Below are 21255 nucleotides of genomic sequence, written 5' to 3' on the forward strand. Positions count from 1 at the left end.
CCTGACAATAGATGTGTAACAGCCTAATGTAACATTGTATGGAAATACAAGATAACGCTGATGCAGACGTTTTATACATTTAACAAGGTGCTTTATTAATGCAACAGAGATAGTCAGTTTTTCAATGTTCGTCATCAGCTGGGTCATACTGTCCGTGAACTCCCTGTCGGTTGCCTCCATACGCTCCAGTATTTGTTTTTTTTAAGTTTTAAGTCCTCCTGCGCGAGAGCCAAAAGCAATTCCTTTTAAATTTTTCTACTCTGTAACTGGACAAACACGCACTAAGTATACCGTTTCCTCTTCACTTGTTTTCTGTGTGTCCTGCGCATGCCCAGTAGGAGGAGATTCGCCCAAATATCTGTCTAATGAGGACGGAGATATTTTGAAAAACGCTTAGAGTGGACGCCTGTCATTTTTACTCGAAACCGGCGTTTTCAAAATTATCCGGCGTATTGTGGACGTAGCCTAAGTATCTGGAAATAGTGCTGCCAATTGTGAAGGATAGACAATTGGCAGAAAAATTTGCAGATACTTAGACCCAGGCAAGAACTCGAGGAACAGAAAACTTAAGAGGATAAAAGTACAGGGTTAAAAGAGATCACAGACATAGGAAGGGAACGAGTTCATGAAGTATTTAAGAACTTGACAGGTTTAATATTAAAGATTTTGGGAACATGCAGCCCATGCAAGGAGTGAAAATGTGGAGCTAACGAGACATCTAGCAACAGGACAATGTAAGGACATCAATTTGGATAATTTTTTTTAATAAGATGGCAGAAGAGCAGCTGGTTAATTTGTGATTTTATTGGTCAAATCTAAATTTAAATGTGTCAGAAGTGTGAATGACCATTTCAGTGGCTACTGAGTTGAGGGGGAAGGAGGTGGGCAAAATCATGGAAGTCTCTGCTTAAAACTTGTAAAAAACCAACAGCAACAAACCAGCAAAAAATTATTGAGGTATTATGAGAGCAGGGGCTCAGGATCCACCATCAGGGCCTGATTTAAAAGGTCCCTGGGGTCAATTTGAACCACAGAGCCATAAATATTCAGGTATGTGAAATATGAGCAGCAGGCCAAATCAAACACTATCTATCTCTGCCCATTTCTTGATTGTACACAGATATTAATGACTGAATTTGACAAGGTTGTCTGGTATTGCTGTGGAATTCCATTTAGAATACATTTTACCAGTGCTGTAACTTTATGAGGCTAGCATCCATAAATTTTCGATGTTCTTGGCGTGCTTTTTTAAATCTAGAACAGAAAAGGCTACAGAGCACTGAGATTTTTATTTTCTTTTCTCTCTATTTCCTTTCAACATCTTGATTCATTTTACAGTGAGTTATTAAGTTATTAAAATTATTCCTCATTCTGTTTGCAGTGTTTATGGATAGTAGCACTTTGTAAACATTTGCATCAATATTGATTAATCTCTCTATGTACAGATACAAAAGCTGAAGCTAATGTTGTCTTATTTGTAGTCTACAATTGCAAAGATAATTATATTATCTGCTCATTGATGATTGATCTTCCTGCAACAGCACTGGCAGGACAGCTATTCACAGTTCCTTCCAGAGACAAAGCAGCACCCTTAAAATAAGAACATCCTCTGTTATATTGCTTGTCATCACTACTGTGATTTTAAAAGAATAAGAATAGATCGAAATGTATAAAACTGGACATCTATGGGGCGGTAACAGAACTTAATATTAACATAACCTTCACTTTCATATATTTCTGGTTCCTCATTCTCCATTAACACGAAGCCACATGACTAAGGTTCACTTATAACCAAAGCAATGCACACAAAATGCTGGAGGAACTCAGCAAGCTAGGCAGCATCTATAGAAATGTATAAACAGTCAATATTTTGGGCCAAGAACCTTCATCAGGTTGGGAAAGGAAGGGGATGCATCAGAATAAGAAGGTGGGGGAGGGGAGGAAGAAGTACAAGGTAAGTAGCTAATAAGTGAAATCTGGAGGAGGAGGGGTGGAGTAAAGAGCTGGGAAGTTTATTGGTGAAAGAGATAAAGGGCTTGAGAATGGGCAATCTGATAAGAGGATGGAACACCATGGAAACAAAGGAAGGGGGAGGAGCCCCACATGGAGGTGATGGGCAGGTAAGAAGAGAAGGTGTGAGAGGGAAAATAAGAATGGGGAATGGTGAAGGAGAGGTGGGGGGGACAATTATCGGAAGTTTGAGTAATTGATGTACATGCCTTCAGGTTGGAGGCTTCCCAGGCAGAATACAAGGTGTTGCTCCTTAAACCTGAGTGTGGCCTCATCATGGCAGTAGGGGTGGCCATAGGCTGACATGTCGGAATGGGAATGGGAATGGGAATGGGAATGGGAAGTAGAATTGAAATGGGTGCCCACCCATTTATAACCAAGGCTGATATCCACAAGATAATGCTAACAGTACACGGAGAGATGAAAAACTTAATTCAAATTTCTATATCATTGCAGTGTGTCCATATTAAGTCAGTCCACTGAAAGTCAAAAAATGATTCCCGAAATCTGACATAAAAACAGAAAATGTTCAAAAAGTACTAACATTTCAGGTCTGGACCAAAACATGAACAGGTTTTCTTTCTGCAGGATGCCGCGTGATTTGCTGAGTGTTTCCATTGTGTTTAGTAAAATCAGTCCAAAATGTTCAGAGCAGTTGTGCTCATTTTAGAAAAGAAAACTGTCAAATCTTATTTTATATGTTTCATTTTCTCTCTATGATCAATCCAATTCAGCAAGAAAACACACCTGCAAATGAGAAATTATCAAAGAAAAAGAATGCCACAATACTCTGGCTGAAATGTTTAAACAATAAATTCAGTGATCAAATCCTGGCAACTGATAAAAGGCAGTAAGACTAAGGACTATGAGAAAAAAAATCAGTTGTCTGATACTTAATTAGTCACAGACATTTCACAGTTTGCATTCAACTTCTTGTTTATAAGTATTCCATTAAAATACCCACTTTTAACTTCAAGGTTACTATGAAAGGAAAGCTGCATTCTGTTTGGTAAGCATCTGAAAAAGATTGGGCTCACTGTATGTAAGTTGGAAAAATTATCAATTGTATAGTAGGTTTATGAGATCAAAAAGAATATGCAAGTACACGTGTTCCCAGACATGAGTGTTTTAGACCCAAAACCTCCTTCCATTAATGGGAACTTCAAAAATTATAACATGATTATAAAAAGACTAGATTTTGGAAATGAATGATTTTTGAATATGGTATTTTACTAAGAGACAAGTAATTAGAGGAAAAGATGCTTCTCATCATTTTCTTATTTTCATTTTCTTTCTATCCCCTATTCCTCTCCTATTATTTTCTCCCTCTCAACTATATTCTCTGTTGGAGTGATTCGTTATCACTTTTTGTTGCTTCAGATAGATTCGAGTTTCTACTAATTACATTTTACGATCAATGTTCCATCAAGTTGCAACATAACTCCTACTCTTCAATCTAAATAAACCACTGTGTAACTGAGTGTTGGACTTCCGAACCAAGAGACCTCAGTTAGTCACGATGCACAATCGCTCCTTCCTCCCCATGATCCTCAACACTGGTGCTCTCCAGAGATGTGTGCTGAGCCCACTGCTGTACACTCTGTTCATAAATGACTGCACAGCCAAACACCCAAGTAATCACATTGTCAAGTTCACCGATGACATGACAGTGGTAGGGCTTATCACCAACAATGATGAGACAGCCTACAGAGAGGAGGTGAAGGAGATCAAGGCCTGGTGCCATGAAAATAACTTCTTCCTCAAAGTCACCAAGACAATGCAGATGGTTATCGACTTCAGGAGAACTCACACCACTCATAACCCTCTTTACTACAGCGACACAGCAGTGGAAACTGCAAGCAGTTTCAAATTCCTGGGAGTACACATCTCATACCACTTCACATGGTCCCAGAACACGTTTTACCCAGTCAGGAAAGCTCACCAACACCTCTACTTTCTGAAGAGACTGAAGAAAACAGGATTATGCATATCTATATTCATGTCATTCTACAGGTGTGTAGTAAAGAACATCCTAACAGGTCACATCACTGCACGGTATGGAAACTGCACTGCAGCAGACAGGGAGGCTCTACATCGACACCTACGTGCCATCAAGAATATATATAAACAAAGGTGCCACAAAAGGGCCAGTAACATCATGAAGGATGCCGATGCCACCCCCCCTGCTCATTGTTTGTCCCACTCCCATCAAGGAGGAGGCTAAGTAACATCTAAGCCAGGACCACAGGACTCAAAAACAGCTACTTTCCCCAAGCAATAAGGCTGATCAACACCTCCACCAACTAACCCACTCTTCCACGCTACCAACCATTATAATTTCCTGTCAGTCACCTTAAGTACAGATATTCCCACGCTTAGTGTCACTTTATGGCCATACAGTACCATCAATCTATGTATACGAACTACCTTGTGTATTTATATCTATCGTGTTTTTTATTATTATTGTGTTCTTTATCTTACCGTGATTTTTTTGTGCTGCTGCAGATCTGAAGTAACAAATACTTTGTTGTCCTTTACACTTGTGTACTGGAAATGATCTCAAACATTCTTGAAGGAGTATGATGTCATGCCATACATAAAACTTCAATTAATGGTCCTCAATATGAAACATATTACTACGGCCTTGTCCAGCCCAGAGTGTGCTGTGGGAAACATTTGTTGCCAGGAAATGCAGAACAAACTCAAGAAAGGTGGATTGACTGGAATTTCCATTCACCTGCAGAGTCTTTATTGGTGTAATTTGGCAATAGCTGTAACGGGCCCAACAAAGGACCACGGAACTTTGGGCTCAAATTACATTTTGAATAATTTGAGTTTTTTTATGACTTTTGTACTATTTTAAAAATCAACATGCCAGAAATGTGTGGTCAGAAATCTGACCACATTTCTAAAATGAATTAATCAGCACAGGTAGTCTTCAATAATTATGCTTAAACACAGGAGCAGATTCAATGGACCAAATGGCCTAATTCTGCTCCTATCTTCTATGGATTTATATGGCTTAATTTTAAGACCAAAATTACCAAGATATTAGTTAGGCATGCTGTGAAAGGTTTTGAATTATTTTCTGTAAATTAATTAAAAAATTAATGGCTAATACTAAATTATATTAGTAACTGTTTTTAAATATGATATTGCATGTATTTTTAAAACCATTTTCAGCAATTCATTATGATTGATCACAGCTGTTTATTTCTGTGATATACTTTCTCATGTGCATTAAGCAAAATGCACCAGAGAGCCTGCTGTGAACTTCAGTTTCAATAGGTTGAGCAGAAGCTACCATACAATAGTGTCACCTCTCCTACTGTTAAGTACGGGGATGAATCGATCATGCTTTGGGCTTCTGTTGCAGCCAGTGGCATGGGAAACATTTACTGGTAGAGGGAAGAATGAATTCAATTAAATACCAGCAAATTCTGGAAGTAAACATTACACCGTCTGTAAAAAAGCTGAAGATGAAAAGAGGATGGCTTCTACAACAGAATAATAATCCTAAACACACCTCAAAATCCACAATGGGCTACTTCAAGAGGCACAAGCTGAAGGTTTTCCCATTCCATGGCCCTCACAGTCCCCCGACCTAAACATCATCAAAAATCTGTGGATAGACCTCAAAAGAGCAGTGCATGCAAGACAGCCCAAGAATCTCACAGAACTAGAAGCCTTTTGCAAGGAAGAATGGGTGAAAATCCTCCAAACAAGAATTGAAAGACTCGTAGCTGGCTACAGAAAGCATTTACAAGCTGTGATACTTGCCAAAGGGAGTATTACTAAGTACTGACCATGCAGGGTGCCCAAACTTTTGCTTTGGGCCCTTTTCCTTTTTTGTTATTTTGAAACTGTAAAAGGTGGAAATAAAAAAGTAATCTTGCTTAAAGTGTTAAAGAAATGTGTCATCTTTAACATTATGCCTTTTGGAAATCAGGTCATCCTTTACTCGCTTAGTTATTCACAGTAACAGAAATTTTGGCCAGGGTGCCTAAACTTTTGTATGCCACTATATGTGTGCTACATGTCCCTTGTGACGTGTATGACTGTTGGCACTGTGTTTTGCACCTTGGCCCTGGAGGAATATTGTTTAGTTTGGCTCTATTCACGGATATTTATGCATGGTTAAATGACCATTAAACTTGAACTTGAACTTAAATCATTTTTAGTTTGTTTCTGGCAAGAGAACTTTACCTCACTTAAGTTAATATAAAATTGGAAGATTAAATTAGCAAATCATCTTGTAAAAAGACCTGAAAAAAGATGCTATTGTTTGTGTTCTTTCACAAACTTTAGAGATAAAACATAAGGATACCTTTTCTATTGAACTAACAAAGTATCTGTTTCTTCAGAACCATTAATTTGATTTTCTTTTAGGAGCTGTTCCTTTTATATTAAAAGCAAGAATGCCAGAATGGAAAACAAAAAGATCTGAAGTTTTGCTTATATCATTTTGTTGATACCATTTAGTAACTGTTTGGCAATGAATGATATAGCAATTTTACGATTGTCACAATATGCCACTCAAACCTTGCAGTAAAGAAGGGATGTGGTAACGTCAGTGGTACAGCATGGCATCAGCCTTACCTGACCAATACTTTCCTTAATTTTTCTCGCTGGTATGTTTTAAAATACCTCCAACAAACTTGTTGTGGAACTGAAATTAATCCTGAGAACTAAAGGGAAAATGATCAATCAGAACCAAGATCACCTTAATCTCATAAGAACTGAAAAATACCGACAATTCTAGTGATTGCACAGACTTGGAATTCCATGGCATCATCAATTTGTTTACTAAACTATATGATAAAATGGGCCTTAAACTCCACATCCATTAGATCAATGTCCTCCACTAACCTGCTCCCTCTGTACCTGTCTCATTTCAAAGGAACCACTCTCAGCAAAGGCAGACAAGTATAAAAATTCCTATAACTTCACTCTGTTCAGTAAACCAACATCAGAATCTTTTTCTAGCCCATTCCTAGCACAGAGGCCCCAGTTATACTCAATTGACTGTCTAAGGAGACCATGTTATGTCCCTGCCCCACCACAGATTCCCAAAATAGAGACTATACGCTGACTTCTTGTGAGAGCAGAATAAAGAACAGACAGGGAAAATACTTCAAAGTTCTACTCGAAGCTTCTTCAAAAAAATTAGAATGACCCCACCAATCCCCAAGAAGGTGGTGCCCATGGCCACTGAAAAAGCAACACTCAAACTGGTATTGAGGACATTGATGGTATTCAATACCACCAATAAGGACAATTTCAAGAGGTGATGCCTCAAGAAGACAGCATTCATCATTAAAGGCTGTCACCATCCAGGTCATGACCTTATCAGGGAGGAGGTACAGAAGCCTGAAGACCCACACTCAACATTTTAAGAATAGCTTCTTCCCCTCCACCATCAGATTTCTGAATGGTCCATGAACACCACCTTATTATTCGTCTTTTGCACTATTTATTTTTATACCTTAGAATGATTTTAATGTCTTGCACTGTACTAACCTCCGCAAAACAACAAATCATGACATTTGTCAGTGATTATAAAACAGATTCTGATTCTAACCTCAAAGTCATGCAGCAGGAACATTAAGAGGACCTGTGTAAGCAGTGGAAGAAGTGTCCTAGCTTACAAACTATGTACCTATTCTGCCTGGGCTATTGCTAGCTCCAACCTGACCTCGGTGGAAGAGTCTGTGGTTCCAACACTAGATTCATTAATCACCTCAAAACTCACAATTCCAAGTGGAAACAAATGATCCTGAATGCAAGTCACATCCGAAGAAGAACGTTTGGCTCAATCAAGATTCAGACGGGAGATTCTGGTAAAGGGATTTGAACAGCAAAGGCAAAAAAAAATCAGAAAATAAGTCTTAAATGAAATGCAAATATAGCTTGTAAAAGAAAGGAAACAGCATGGACTACAGATGTCCCCCGCTTCTCGAACGTTCGCTTTACGAAACCTCACTGTTACGAAAGACCTACATTAGTTACCTGTTTTCGCTTTCAGAAGGTGTTTTCACTGTTACGATAAAAAATCAGCGCGCAATAAAATGCAGCGTGCCCCCCGAGCAGCCGCTCTCCCCGGGATTCGGAACTGCATTCTCGCTGGCATTGCTTAAACACGAGCCTGTGAGCAGCCGTTTGCAAGAACAGTTCTAAGGTATCGGAAAAGCCTAAAAGAGCTTGTAAGGGTGTTACACTTAGCGTAAAACTAGACATAATTAAGCGTTTTGATCGTGGTGAACGAAGTAAGGACAAAGTGAGTTTGGCTTGTGGAAGCTGATGAACATAATGTTGAAGAGGTTTTGGCATCCCGTGACCAAGAACTGATAGATGAAGAGCTGATGCAATTGGAAGAGGAAAGGATAACAATCAAAACCGAATGAGTAATGATAAAGTATGACTTAAATCTTGAAAGGGTATGTCGGTTTAGGGGTATTTGCAGGATGGTTTGAGTCCTTACAAAGAACTGTGTGATAGTGGTGTGGTATATTTGAATTTTCCAAAGGCTTTTGACAAGGTCCCACACGGGAGATTAATGTGCAAACTTAAAGCACACAGTATTGGGGGTAAGGTATTGATGTAGATAGAGAATTGGTTAGCAGACAGGAAGCAAAGAGTGGGAATAAACGGGACCTTTTCAGAATGGCAGGCATTGACTGGTGGGGTACCACAAGGCTCAGTGCTGGGACCCCAGTTGTTTACAATATATATTAATGACTTGGATGAGGGAATTAAATGCAGCATCTCCAAGTTTGCGGATGACACGAAGCTGGGCGGCAGTGTTAGCTGTGAGGAGGATGCTAAGAGGATGCAGGGTGACTTGGATAGGTTGGGTGAGTGGGCAAATTCATGGTAGATGCAACTTAATGTGGATAAATGTGAAGTTATCCACTTTGGTGGCAAAAATAGGAAAACAGATTATTATCTGAGTGGTGGCCGATTAGGAAAAGGGAAGGTGCAACGAGACCTGGGTGTCATTATACACCAGTCATTGAAAGTGGGCATGCAGGTACAGCAGGCGGTGAAAAAGGTGAATGGTATGCTGGCATTTATAGCGAGAGGATTCGAGTACAGGAGCATGGAGGTACTACTGCAGTTGTACAAGGCCTTGGTGAGACCACACCTGGAGTATTGTGTGCAGTTTTGGTCCCCTAATCTGAGGAAAGACATCCTTGCCATAGAGGGAGTACAAAGAAGGTTCACCAGATTGATTCCTGGGATGGCAGGACTTTCATATGAAGAAAGACTGGATGAACTAGGCTTGTACTCGTTGGAATTTAGAAGATTGAGGGGGGATCTGATTGAAACGTATAAAATCCTAAAGGGATTGGACAGGCTAGATGCAGGAAGATTGTTCCCGATGTTGGGGAAGTCCAGAACGAGGGGTCACAGTTTGAGGATAAAGGGATAGCCTTTTAGGACTGAGATTAGGAAAGACTTCTTCACACAGAGAGTGGTGAATCTGTGGAATTCTCTGCCACAGGAAACAGTTGAGGCCAGTTCATTGGCTATATTTAAGAGGGAGTTAGATATGGCCCTTGTGGCTAGGGGGATCAGAGGGTATGGAGGGAAGGCTGGTGCAGGGTTCTGAGTTGGATGATCAGCCATGATCATAATAAATGGCAGAACCTCAGCCATGATCATAATAAATGGCAAAAGAAGGGCTGAACGGCCTACTCCTGCACCTATTTTCTATGTTTTCTATGTTTCCTATGATAGAAAAATGCGCGAAGCTCAGCAAACGCTCACAAAATTTTCCCATATAAATAAATGGTAATTGCTTCTTCGCTTTACGACATTTTGGCTTACGAACTGTTTCATAGGAACGCTCTACCTTCGGATGGCGGGGGAAACCTGTATATATTTCTAAATTTGGTGAGTGAGAAGAGGGACATGAATGAATTGTGCATTAAATTCTCGAAGCAATGAATGCAAGTTGACCATGGAATTACAGCAGAATAAGGGATGCCATTGTTCATAAACAGAAATGCAATATAGAAAACAAAGAGGTCATTTTGAGCCTTTATACAGCAGTTAAGATATTACTTAAGTATTGAGTACAATCTGCTGATCACAAATTTGGGAGGGATGTCAAAGCTCTTCAGATGGTTCATTTGAGATTCCAAAGGACTATTCTGGGAGAAAAATTACTTTAATTACAAAAACAGTCTTTGGAATTTGGGTTACTCTCATAAAGTTGAGAGGAGATTTGATAGAGATATACAAAATTATGACACATTTAAATAATGTCCTGAAGAAAAACAGTTCCCATCCAAGGAAAGGTCAAGAACAGAGGGCACAAATTTAAAATGAAAGCTAAAGATCTAAGGGTGACACGAGGAAAAACATTCTACAGCAAGTAACAATGATGTGGATTACTCTGATTTCTGATTCAATTATGGTTTTCAAATTCGAATTGTATAAATACTTGAAGGTTTAAAAATTGCAGGCTACAGGGAAAGAAAAGAATTGGATAAAAGGAATGTGCAGACTACTTTATAAGAAGCTTGTACAGGCCTAAGCTGAATGAACTCCTTTTGTGTTTCAGCAATTCTATAATTCGTTGTAAATATGCTAACGTAACACTTAAAAAGTTATATTGTTGAAATGGTGTCCTAGCCTGAAAGAGCTATAAAAAATCCAGTTATCAAAAATGTTACACACAAACAACAGCTCCATCTGTAAAAAAAAGATTCCTTGAAAGATTGACTGATCAAAAACACAAGAACTCAAATAAGTTGACAACAAATCTCACAAAATGTACAAAGAACATCAAAAAAACTTTCATTCCCAGTTTAAAATGCTATAACTGTCAATTCTGGAAGTTATAACATCAGATATCATAGTGCTTATGTTTTTATCCAATGACATTTATGTTGCCTACGTATATAGTCAATCCAATATTTATCTGAGAAAGGATTTCTGATTTCTAATAGAGATCTTGGGACTATAATGCAGAAAAGTAGATGACATATGCTTCAAATAGTGGTTTTTTTCTTTTAAAAATCTTACATTTGATTTCAAATTTTCTTACTATCAGTTATACATGTCAGGTGTGTGACTGATGAATAATGAGAAAAAGCCCACGCTGAGCAACATCTATTCAGAATTCTCCAACATTTGTAAAGCCAAATGAAAAAAGTTCTTTGAATTTTTCAGAAAAGTTATAAGTCTCTGTCACAATGGAGATACACAAATTTGACCCTCTTCCTTGCTAAACCATTCACTAGCCACTGATGAAGTGCACCAGCAGTTGCACAAGAAACAGTCAGGAGCAATAACATACTGATCAGAGTCATTCAATTACAGGAAGTCAGAAAGTGGCTGAGCTATTTTAGTGAGCTGGGCAGTGTCAAAGTAGTAGTCAGTCTAGGTCAATAATTTACTATTAAAACACATGGGACTTTCACTATCAATGATGTTGGTGGTCGTCAGTCAAATAACATATGTACCTTGAGTTCCCAACATTTTATGCATGGGCCCCATTAACCAAGGGGTCAGTGGCATGAGTTTGGGAACCCCTGCAAAGCTTGCCAAAATTCTGATAATTCCAACTTCATTTCAAGCACTAAGCAGCTCTTCACTGTACAAACATTTCTTTATAGTGCTTTTATTCCACAATCAGAATTTCATTGTTTCTCGAAGAAGTCACTCATTTCTTGTTTTCTCCTCCCCTGTACTGATAATCTAACATGTTTTGAGTTTGCTGTTCACAGTAATCTCTCTTTCAATATTTTTATTAAATTTCATATAGAATACAGAATTCATGAAGGTTCATGAATCAATGAGAATAGAATAGTACAGAATGCACTATATCTAAATCATACTATTGCAATCACAGTACCCCATATTCATAATCAAACAAATGAATTAAATTGAATTATAATAGTTTTATTATAAAAAAAATCTAAACCCACTACCAAGACACAGTAATCTAAATCATGATTATAAGGTAACATTTTGTTAATGGGCTCATTAATTGTACTCCATTCTATGAAGACGTTAGGTTAGCTCAGATGATCCAAAATCAACTTTCTTGCAAATTCAGGCAACATACCAATGTAAGCTGAAAAAAATGGCATAAGAAAAATTTCCTAATAGGAGCTGAAATTATTCAACAGACACTAATTTAAGAACATGCCTGGATCTTTGATGAATTCCTATGTAATCCTATGGCAAACCAATCTCAAAACAACGACAAGCCATTCAACTTCTTTGTATGATGGTAATTTGGCTGTTCTAATCACCAAATCAATAATCAATAAACTTCAATATAATTCGAATTGAAAACATTAAGATGTTTCAAAGATGCAAGATAGGAGGTTCAAGTTATTCTTCCTGCACATGTAGCCCAGTTACATTATTTCTCGACAATTGGGATGCCACCTCCCACACTCAATATTCTAGATCTAAATGTTCTTCCTCATCACTTTAACCAATTTTTTGAATAACATATATTGCGCTCTTAAGCACCTTGCACAGACAGAGCTGCAACCAAGGAAATAACTCTTACAGGTCTATATATCACTCCACGGGATTAAAGGTAATTACACACATTATTGCTTCCTCAAGATTTAAAACATATTTAATTTCAGGGCATTCTAATTATAGTTGACAATGAAGGCATTTATTCTGTGTGAGATTGAGCATATTTGACAGAAGGTTGCTGAAGATTACATTTTAACCTGGCTGAACACAAACGATTCAATCAGCACAAATTTACTTTGGATTTTATCCAAAGGCATTTACAATAGAAGCTCAATAGCACACAATCAAAATACTTGGGATCAATTCAGTTTTCAGGTTCTGTTATTATTTGTCCATTTAAGAAACTATTATAACAGAGACCATAGTGAACCCTGCTGCCCAAATCATAAATATACAGGTATCAAATATCAGTAAGGAAAGAAAATTCAAACTAGGATAGAAATGGAAGGACTGAATTTATAGAAACATTTATTTATTATGATAGTTGTAAAGATATCATTTTTCTATCAGGTACAATAAACAACTAGATAAAAATTAATGCTTCATTCTAATATGTAACAATATTCTAATATTATTTTATATAACTCTTTATTATTTATAATTGTTAAATGTTTTTACTGCATGATGCACTAAAACAACACAGCAAATTCCTAATACATATAAGTGCATAGGGCGAATAAAGTTGATCCTTGATGTACACAATACACAGCTACTACAATCAAAGTTAGGTATTGAATGTTCCACGATACCTGACATTGATGGCCAAATTAGTAAAAAAAAACATAGTAGTCCTGATAACAAAGGATATGAAAAAAGCTGTTGACAGACTGGATCTAATTGGAAATCAAAACTAGAACTGATTTGAAGGGAGCTAAGAAACAGCAACACTGCGGGTAGGAGTTGTCTCTTGCTCCCAATCAACCTTTGTAATGTACAAACGTTTGTATGTCCTCTCATAAACCAAGAAACTACACGTTTACAGTAAGGTTAACACAATAATAATGCAAGCTTGAATTCAAATGTAGACTGAAAAAAATCAAATTAGTGATGTCTATAAAATCACTCCTTCTCCTACACTATAAGAATTAAATTACCAATTTGGTAAACTACTCTCCTCAGACCCTCTAGCTGTGGCAACATCCTTGTAAATTTTCTCTGCACTCTTTTCAGCTTAATGTAGTAGTATAATAAAACTGAACCCAATCTTATAAATACAGCCTCACAAAGTCTCATAAAAATGCAACATAACATTTCAACTTCTGTATTCCCCACCAGCTTTCTATCTGTGACGTCTCTTTCAAGGAGCCATGTACTTGTACCCCTAGGTCCCTCAGTTCTAACAACACTCCCCAGAGCACTATCATTCATTATGAAAGTCCTCTCCTGATCTGTTTTTCCACAATGAAATACTGTCCACTCCATTTGTAATTCCTCGGCCAAGAACAAAATTCCTCTGACATATCTGTTATGCAACTTCATCGTCTATGATACTACTTATATTACTGTCATCTATAAATTTACAATCCATGTCTTGTACATTCTCTTCCAAACTACTGATACAGATGACAAACAACAATGAGCTCAGGCAAATTTCCTTTCAAGCAGTGTTGACCACTCGTCAATGGAACCAGGTTAGGACACCAAAATAGAGGATCTCCATTGGTCAGATGATTGATCCTTTCTTCAACCAGCCCCTGGCATGGGAGTTCATCCTTGCGATGGTGAGTCTCTTGAGAGAGTTATCACTGATAGCACACTGGAACTGTCCCTTTTATACTCGTTCCTTACCAATTCAACTCGTGTCATTGGCCACAGGTCATCTGATTGACCTTTAACACCTTTTTATTGGCTCTGCTCTAGGCCAGCATCCATTTATTGCTCTCTTCCCAGCAAGTGGTAGTCAGTAATTTATGGCTATTTGTTCTCTTCAGTAACCAGCTCGAATCACTCCAGGCAGGCACCAACCCCAAAATTCACAAACCTGCATGTTACGTTATATCAAAGAACACTTCACAAATAACTTCTTATTTGGATATGATCTCCAATCCAGTAGATTACCTGAAACATCAATGTGTCTAATTTAAAACACAGAAAGCAGTGTAAAACAGTTCCACAGAATGGTAGCCTCCATCTCCAAGAACATGGCAGGACAAGAGACAATTGATCTGTCTAGAAACATTGAAACCCTAGAGCACAATACAGGCCTTTCGGCCCACAGTGCTGTGCTGAACATGTACCTACTTTAGAAATTACCTAAGGTTACACATAGCCCACTATTTTACTAAGCTCCATGTACCTTTCCAGGAGTCTCTTAAAAGACCCTATTGTATCTGCCTCCACCACCATTGCCGGCAGCCCACTCCACACACTCACCACCCTCAGCATAAAAAACTTGCCCCTGACATCTCTTCTGTACCTACTCCCAATCACCTTAAAACTGTGCCCTATTGTGTTAGCCATTTCAGCCCTTGAAAAAAGCCTCTGACTATCCACACGATCAATGCCTCTCATCATCTTATACACCTCTGTCAGGTCACCCCTCATCCTCTGTTGCTCCAAGGAGGAAAGGCCAAATTCACTCAACTTATTCTCATAAGGCATTCTCCCTAATCCAGGCAACAACCTTGTAAACCTCCTCTGCACACTTTCTATAGTTTCCACATCCTTCCTGTAGTTTGTGTTGGGCACGTGGCCAAGTGGTTAAGGCATTCGTCTAGTTATCTCAAAGTCGCTAGTTCAAGCCTCAGCTGTGGCAGCGTGTTTGTGCCCTTAAGCAAGGCACTTAGCCACACACTGCTCTAGTGTCTGTGCGAGGAGTGGCGCCCCACATTCCAATCTGTGCCTTGTAAGGCATGAAAATGCCCAATGCAGGCCTCGCATGGTCTGAGTCGACGTTCCCCCCTCCCATAGTGAGGTGACCGGAACTAAGCACAGTACTCCGAGTGGGGGTCCTAAACAGCTGTAACATTATCTCTCGGCTCCTGAACTCAATCCCATGGTTGATGAAGGCCAATGCACCATATGCCTTCTTAACCACAGGGTCAACCTGCGCAGCAGCTTTGAGCGTCCTATCGACTCGGACCCCAAGATCCCTCTGATCCGCCACACTGCCAAGAGTCTTACGTTAATACTATATTCTGCCATCATATTTGACCTACCAAAATGAACCACCTCACACTTATTTGGTTGAACTCCATCTGCCACTTCCCAATACTGTATTCCATCTGCCATTTCTTTGCCCTTCTGTGGCTTTACTTCCTCAAAACTCCCTGCACCTCCACCTACTTTCATATCGTCTGAAAGCTTTTCAACAAAGCCATCAATTCCATCATCCAAATCATTGACATATAACGTAAAAAGAATCACCCCAAGAGAACCCTGTGGAACACCACTAGTCACTAGCAGCCAGCCAGAAAAGGCTCCTTTATTACCATTCTGTGTCTCCTCCAATCAGCCACTGCTAGAACCTTTCCTGTAATACCTTGGACTCGCAGCTTGTTAAGCAGCTTCAAGTGTGCCACTCTGTCAATGACCTTCTGAAAATCCAAGTACACAATATCAACTGATTCTCCTTTGTCTATCCTGCTTGTTATTTCTTCAAAGAATTCCAACAGATTTGGCAGACAACATTTTCCCTTGAGGAAAAAATACTGACTACGACGTATTTATTCTATCATGTGCCTCCTAGTAACCCGAGACCTCATCCTTAATAATCGACTCCAACATTTTTCCAACTACTGAGTTCAGACTAACTGGCCTATAGTTTCCTTTCTTCTGCCTCTCTCCCTTCTTGAAGAGTGGATTGACTTTTGCAATTTTCCAGTCTTCCAGAACTATTTCAGAATCTAGTTATTCCTGAAAGATCATTACTAATGCCTCCATGATCTCTTCATCCAGCTCCTTCAGAACTCTTGGGTGTACATCATCTGGTCCAGATGACTTGTCTGCCTTCAGTCCTTTTAAGCACCTTCTCTCTATTTATGCTAACTTCACACATTTCATGCCCCCTGACACCTGGAACTTCCACCACCACTGCTAGTATCTTGCACAGTAAAGCTGATGTTAAATACTTATTCAGTCCGTCAGCTGTTTTGTTGTTCCCCATTACTGCCTCTCCAGCATTGTTTTCCAGTGGTCTGATCTCCAGTTTCGCCTCTTTTTTAAACTTAATGTATCTGAAAAAACTTTTGGTATCCTCTTTAGTATTACTGGCTAGCTTGCTTTTGTATTCCATCTTTAGCTTTTGAATGACTTTAGTTGCCTTCTGTTGGTTTTAAAGAAAGAGTGCACAGAAAATTTACAAGGATGTTGCTGTAACTTGAGGACCGGATTTAGAAGGAAAGGCTGAATAGGTTAGGATTTTATTCTCTAAAACATAGAAGACTGAGGGGAAATTTGGTAGAGGTATACAAAATATGAGGCATATAGATAGGATAAATGCAAGCAGGCTATTTCCACTCTGAGAATGAGTGAGAATAAACTAGAGGTCATGGGTTAAGGGTGAAAGGTGAAATATTTAAGGTGAACATGACAGAGAACTTTTTCACTCATATTGTGGTGAAGGTGAGAAATGAGCTGCCAGTGCAAGTGGCAGATGTGGGATTATTTGCAACATTTAAGAGAAATTTGGATAGGTACATGGATGGGAGAGGTATGAAAAGCTATGGTCTGATTGCAGTTCGGTGGACTAAGCAAATTATTGGTTCTGCAGAGACTTGATAGATCAAGGGGCCGATTTCTGTGGGAGTATTGTATGACCCTATGACTCTAGATCGGAGGAGAATGGCTATACTGGTTCTAGCTGAAAGGAAGACAACAGTAACTCAAATAACCAAATGTCAGAACAGTGGTGTGCAGAAGGGTATCTTTGAATATGCAACACATCAAACCTTGAAGTGTATGGACTACAGCAGCAGAAAACCACATTGGGTTCTATTCCTGTACCTAAAATAATGGCTACTGAGTGTATCTTAGCCAGGACTCCTGTAATTTCTTCTCTAATTTCCCACAGTATAGTATAATATTAAATACAACACTTTGGATACTCACAACAAAGTTATATAAAATTACAGTTGCAATCATTGATTTTATACCACTCTACAGCATAATAATTTGTGAGAAAATGGAATGTTAACAGCTTATATCTAAAAGTGAAAATGATAAATCCAAAACTAATTATTTGAAGCTGAAGGCTAAAAGGAATTTGTCTTGTGAAAAAGACCATCAATCAAGAAGTACAGATTACATATACATGTTCAATTATAGACAATTGATCATTTCTTCCCCCCCTCCCACCAATCTAGCCTGCTCTACTCATTAGAATCATAGGGACTTTTTGCTGCAACTATAACAAATCACAGACTGAGGAAAACACTTAATAAAAGGAACAAACCCATTTTGTGAAATTTATCCCTAGCAAGCCACTTTACCAGACCATGTGGATACACAGTATAGTGTGTTGATGAAACAGGATAGATTTTATTTCTTCAATAACCTAAGGCTGCCTTTGTGAATTCTTAAGTGGCACTCACTGTCATGCAATGACAGGAAGAAAGAAGAAGAAAAATTATTATTTTTTAAAACAACTGGGGGAATAAAAAGCAGAGCACACAATACATTTATAATAAATAGCCTGGAGGAGGTAATCTGCTAAGCTTAATGTAAGATGTCCTAAAGAAGCAATATCCCACTGCCTGCTAAATCCAGATAACTGATCTGCAATCAAGTTATTATGAATTAGACACAAGTCCCATTAGGACCAAGACACAATGGACTCACACCATTGTAACACTGACACTGTTCTCTTTGCTGTTTTCAAAATGTGAGGATTATCTTGCTTCCTCGAAGACTGCCACTAACAGGAAAAAAAGTTTTACCAGGGAACAGAGATGGTAAATAGATTTACTTGCAATTAGTTGGTTCTTTTGCAACCGAACTAAAGACATGTTGATGCTTTGCAACATCAGTAATAAATGATAATCAAGTGAGAAGTTAAAACTGAAGTTTAATGTGAGAAGTGCCAGTGGACTTTTGGATCTTATAAGGCCAAACTGAAATATTTTTTCCTCTGTAACAAAGCTGTGGATGACAGAGGAAATGTTGGTTCAAATGTTGAACTCGTGCCTCTTAGATTCCACGTTCAATTCCCACTCCAAGGATTTGAGTTTAAAAATCTAGGCTAACATTCCACTGCAGTACTGAAGAAGTGTTGCTCTGGATTCCCAGCATTTGTAGAGTCTCTGGTGTTAGTGAAATGACTTATTTTAGATTTCTCATGCTGCTCTAGTAACTTCTGCATATAGTAACATTCACTTTGCTATGTTAAATTCTCACAGCTGTATTTTAATCCAAAACATAAACTTTCAATGGAAGATTTCTATGTTATTAAAAAATAAATTGGAGAACATGCAAAAGTACAGTACGGGAATAAGCCCTTTGGAGCACAATGTCTCTGAGTACTATAATGCCAATCAAAACTTGTCTACACATGGCTTCCTACTTTGACCATTTATAGATCTCTATTATCTAAGCTGTTCATAAATGAATATTTTAAGTACTTAAATGAATCCCTATAGGCTCCTCAATCACCTAATCAGTGGTCTTTGTCTTCTGTCATACATCGAAGTTCCTCATCCATACCAACAACTTGTCTATAGTTTCAATTGATGGTTTCTTAAATTAAGTACTTTCTTAAAGCAGGGGACAAAAAATTCCATCCATTTTTGAAAAAAAAAGTTGATCAAGCAAAATTAATACCACCCTTTTTGGATCTGTTAAAATCTTTATAAAATTCATAAGCTATCTGATTGATAATTCCCTGGTTGATATATCAAACCTGCTATCACTCTTCCTTCCATACAAATAATAAAATAATTAAAATATACTTGCCATTTCCTCACTTTCGTTTAAAATTTTACTGTTACCAGTTTAGGAAGAGTTCACAGACCTCCTTCCCATCATTTATCTTCTGATGAAATTGTAAAATTACTGCTATGTGATTTTGATAATCTTTGTAACATTTTTTCATACTCCTATTTGTGGCAATATCATTTAAAGTTCTTTCTACTTTCTCCCTTCACCAGGAATACTGCAAGTTTTTTCTCTTGTTATTATTTTCTATCAAGTTTTATTTTGTCTCTGTCCTCATTAATCTACTGAGAATGCTTTTTTCCTAAGCATTTGAAACAAACTGGGTGGAAATTGGTTCCATCTTCAATTTCAAAAATATGTTATCAGTTCTGAAATGTGTTAGGACATCCAGCAGCCATGGAAGATTCCACATGAATGAAGGTGGCACTGAATGAGAGCCTGGATGTCCTGTTCCGAACATTGGTTTGGCTACGCCTGGAGAATGGAATGCATTTCTGGTTGCCACACCATAAAATGAATGTGATTGTGCTGGATAGAGTATAGGGGAGATCCACAAGGACATCACCTGGACTGGAGCATTTTCAAAATGAGTGACCAAACAGGCTGGATTTGCTTTCCCTGAAGCCAGAAACTGAGGGAGAATCTGACAGAAGTAGATGAGGGAAACCTTTGTCCTGCAGTGGGGCTGTCTAGTGCAAGAGGGTTTAGATTTAAGATGAAAAGTAAGAGGATTAGAGGGACTCTAAAGGGTAGATTTTCTTTCCACAATGGGGAAAGCAAGAGTCTGGAATGTGTGCTTGAAGAGGTGCTAGAGATAGATACTTTAAGAGCATGCAAAAAGAATATCACCAGGGTGTAAAAGGCTATGGATATAATGCAGGTAAATGGGATAACAGCAGATAGTACAATGGGTGGAATAGACATGGGGAGGCCAAAGAGCCTCAACACTATGACTCTCTACTAGGTTTTTTCTTATTTAGTCCTTGTTTAGCACTGCATTGTAGTGTTATTCAGTTAATTAAAATTAATCATTCAGAATTCAGATCACACTTTTTTTCCTTAAGAACCTTCCTCTCCATTTTTTTTGCAATAGATAGAAACTCACATTTAAATAAGTATAAAAGTAGAGAATTTGGGTGCATTCTCCACAATGATTTTGAAATATTTCAGGATATCATTTATGTACCCCATTGCGTGCATAATGCAGAAGTAAATCCTTAGAAGATATTTCATGAAGTTTTTATCTTACAGTAGTCCAAACCCACCTTAGAAAAGTGAAGTATAGGAGAAATGTTATTTCTGTCCTCATGTCTAACTTCATGTTTCTTCAAAAATATGGCTACAGATTTAGCAGTAATTATAGAGATTTATAATCAATGGTTGTTATCCCTCCACTTACCCTAGTGAGGTGAATGACCCCTTGGGATGTGACAGAGCAGCCCATAAAACCCACATACTGCAGCAGAGGACAATGTTCTGCAAATGTTTTCACCGATTTATCTGTCACCTGCAGGAAGAATGAAAAAAAACAAATTAATGTGACATTTATCCAGCAGCTAAACAATACATTCATCAACAGAAAAAAGTTTTAACCAACTTTATAGTTCAAGTTAATTTGAAAGAACATTTTGCTTAAAGGGCATAACGCTGAAATAAACCATAAAACTGCTCACAATCACTTCATTTTAACTGCTTCTAAAAGCTTTTGTTTTGCAATGACACCCTGAGCAAAAAAGTTCAGATTAACAAATAAATGAAGTACTTAAATGCATAGGAGCCATAAGAAAAGAACAAAATAATTTGCAAATATAGACAATCATTTGCTAAAAATATTATTATATTCAGCCAAGCTTCCTATCATTTTAT

The 21255-nt window shown here is 38.2% G+C and overlaps 1 protein-coding gene across 8 annotated transcripts in view; it reads right to left on the reverse strand.

Annotated features, from left to right (window-relative positions):
- Positions 1-21255, reverse strand: part of fbxl17 (F-box and leucine-rich repeat protein 17) — a 697249-nt gene that overhangs the window by 454131 nt on the left and 221863 nt on the right. For all 8 annotated transcript variants that reach the window (XM_072281357.1, XM_072281361.1, XM_072281356.1 and 5 more), the window contains one exon: positions 20789-20896. In XM_072281357.1, the coding sequence (XP_072137458.1) occupies positions 20789-20896 (108 nt within the window). The remainder of the gene's footprint in view (positions 1-20788; positions 20897-21255) is intronic.

Source organism: Mobula birostris, chromosome 17 (genome assembly GCF_030028105.1).
Source record: "Mobula birostris isolate sMobBir1 chromosome 17, sMobBir1.hap1, whole genome shotgun sequence".
In the NCBI taxonomy this organism is placed as follows: domain Eukaryota; kingdom Metazoa; phylum Chordata; class Chondrichthyes; order Myliobatiformes; family Myliobatidae; genus Mobula; species Mobula birostris.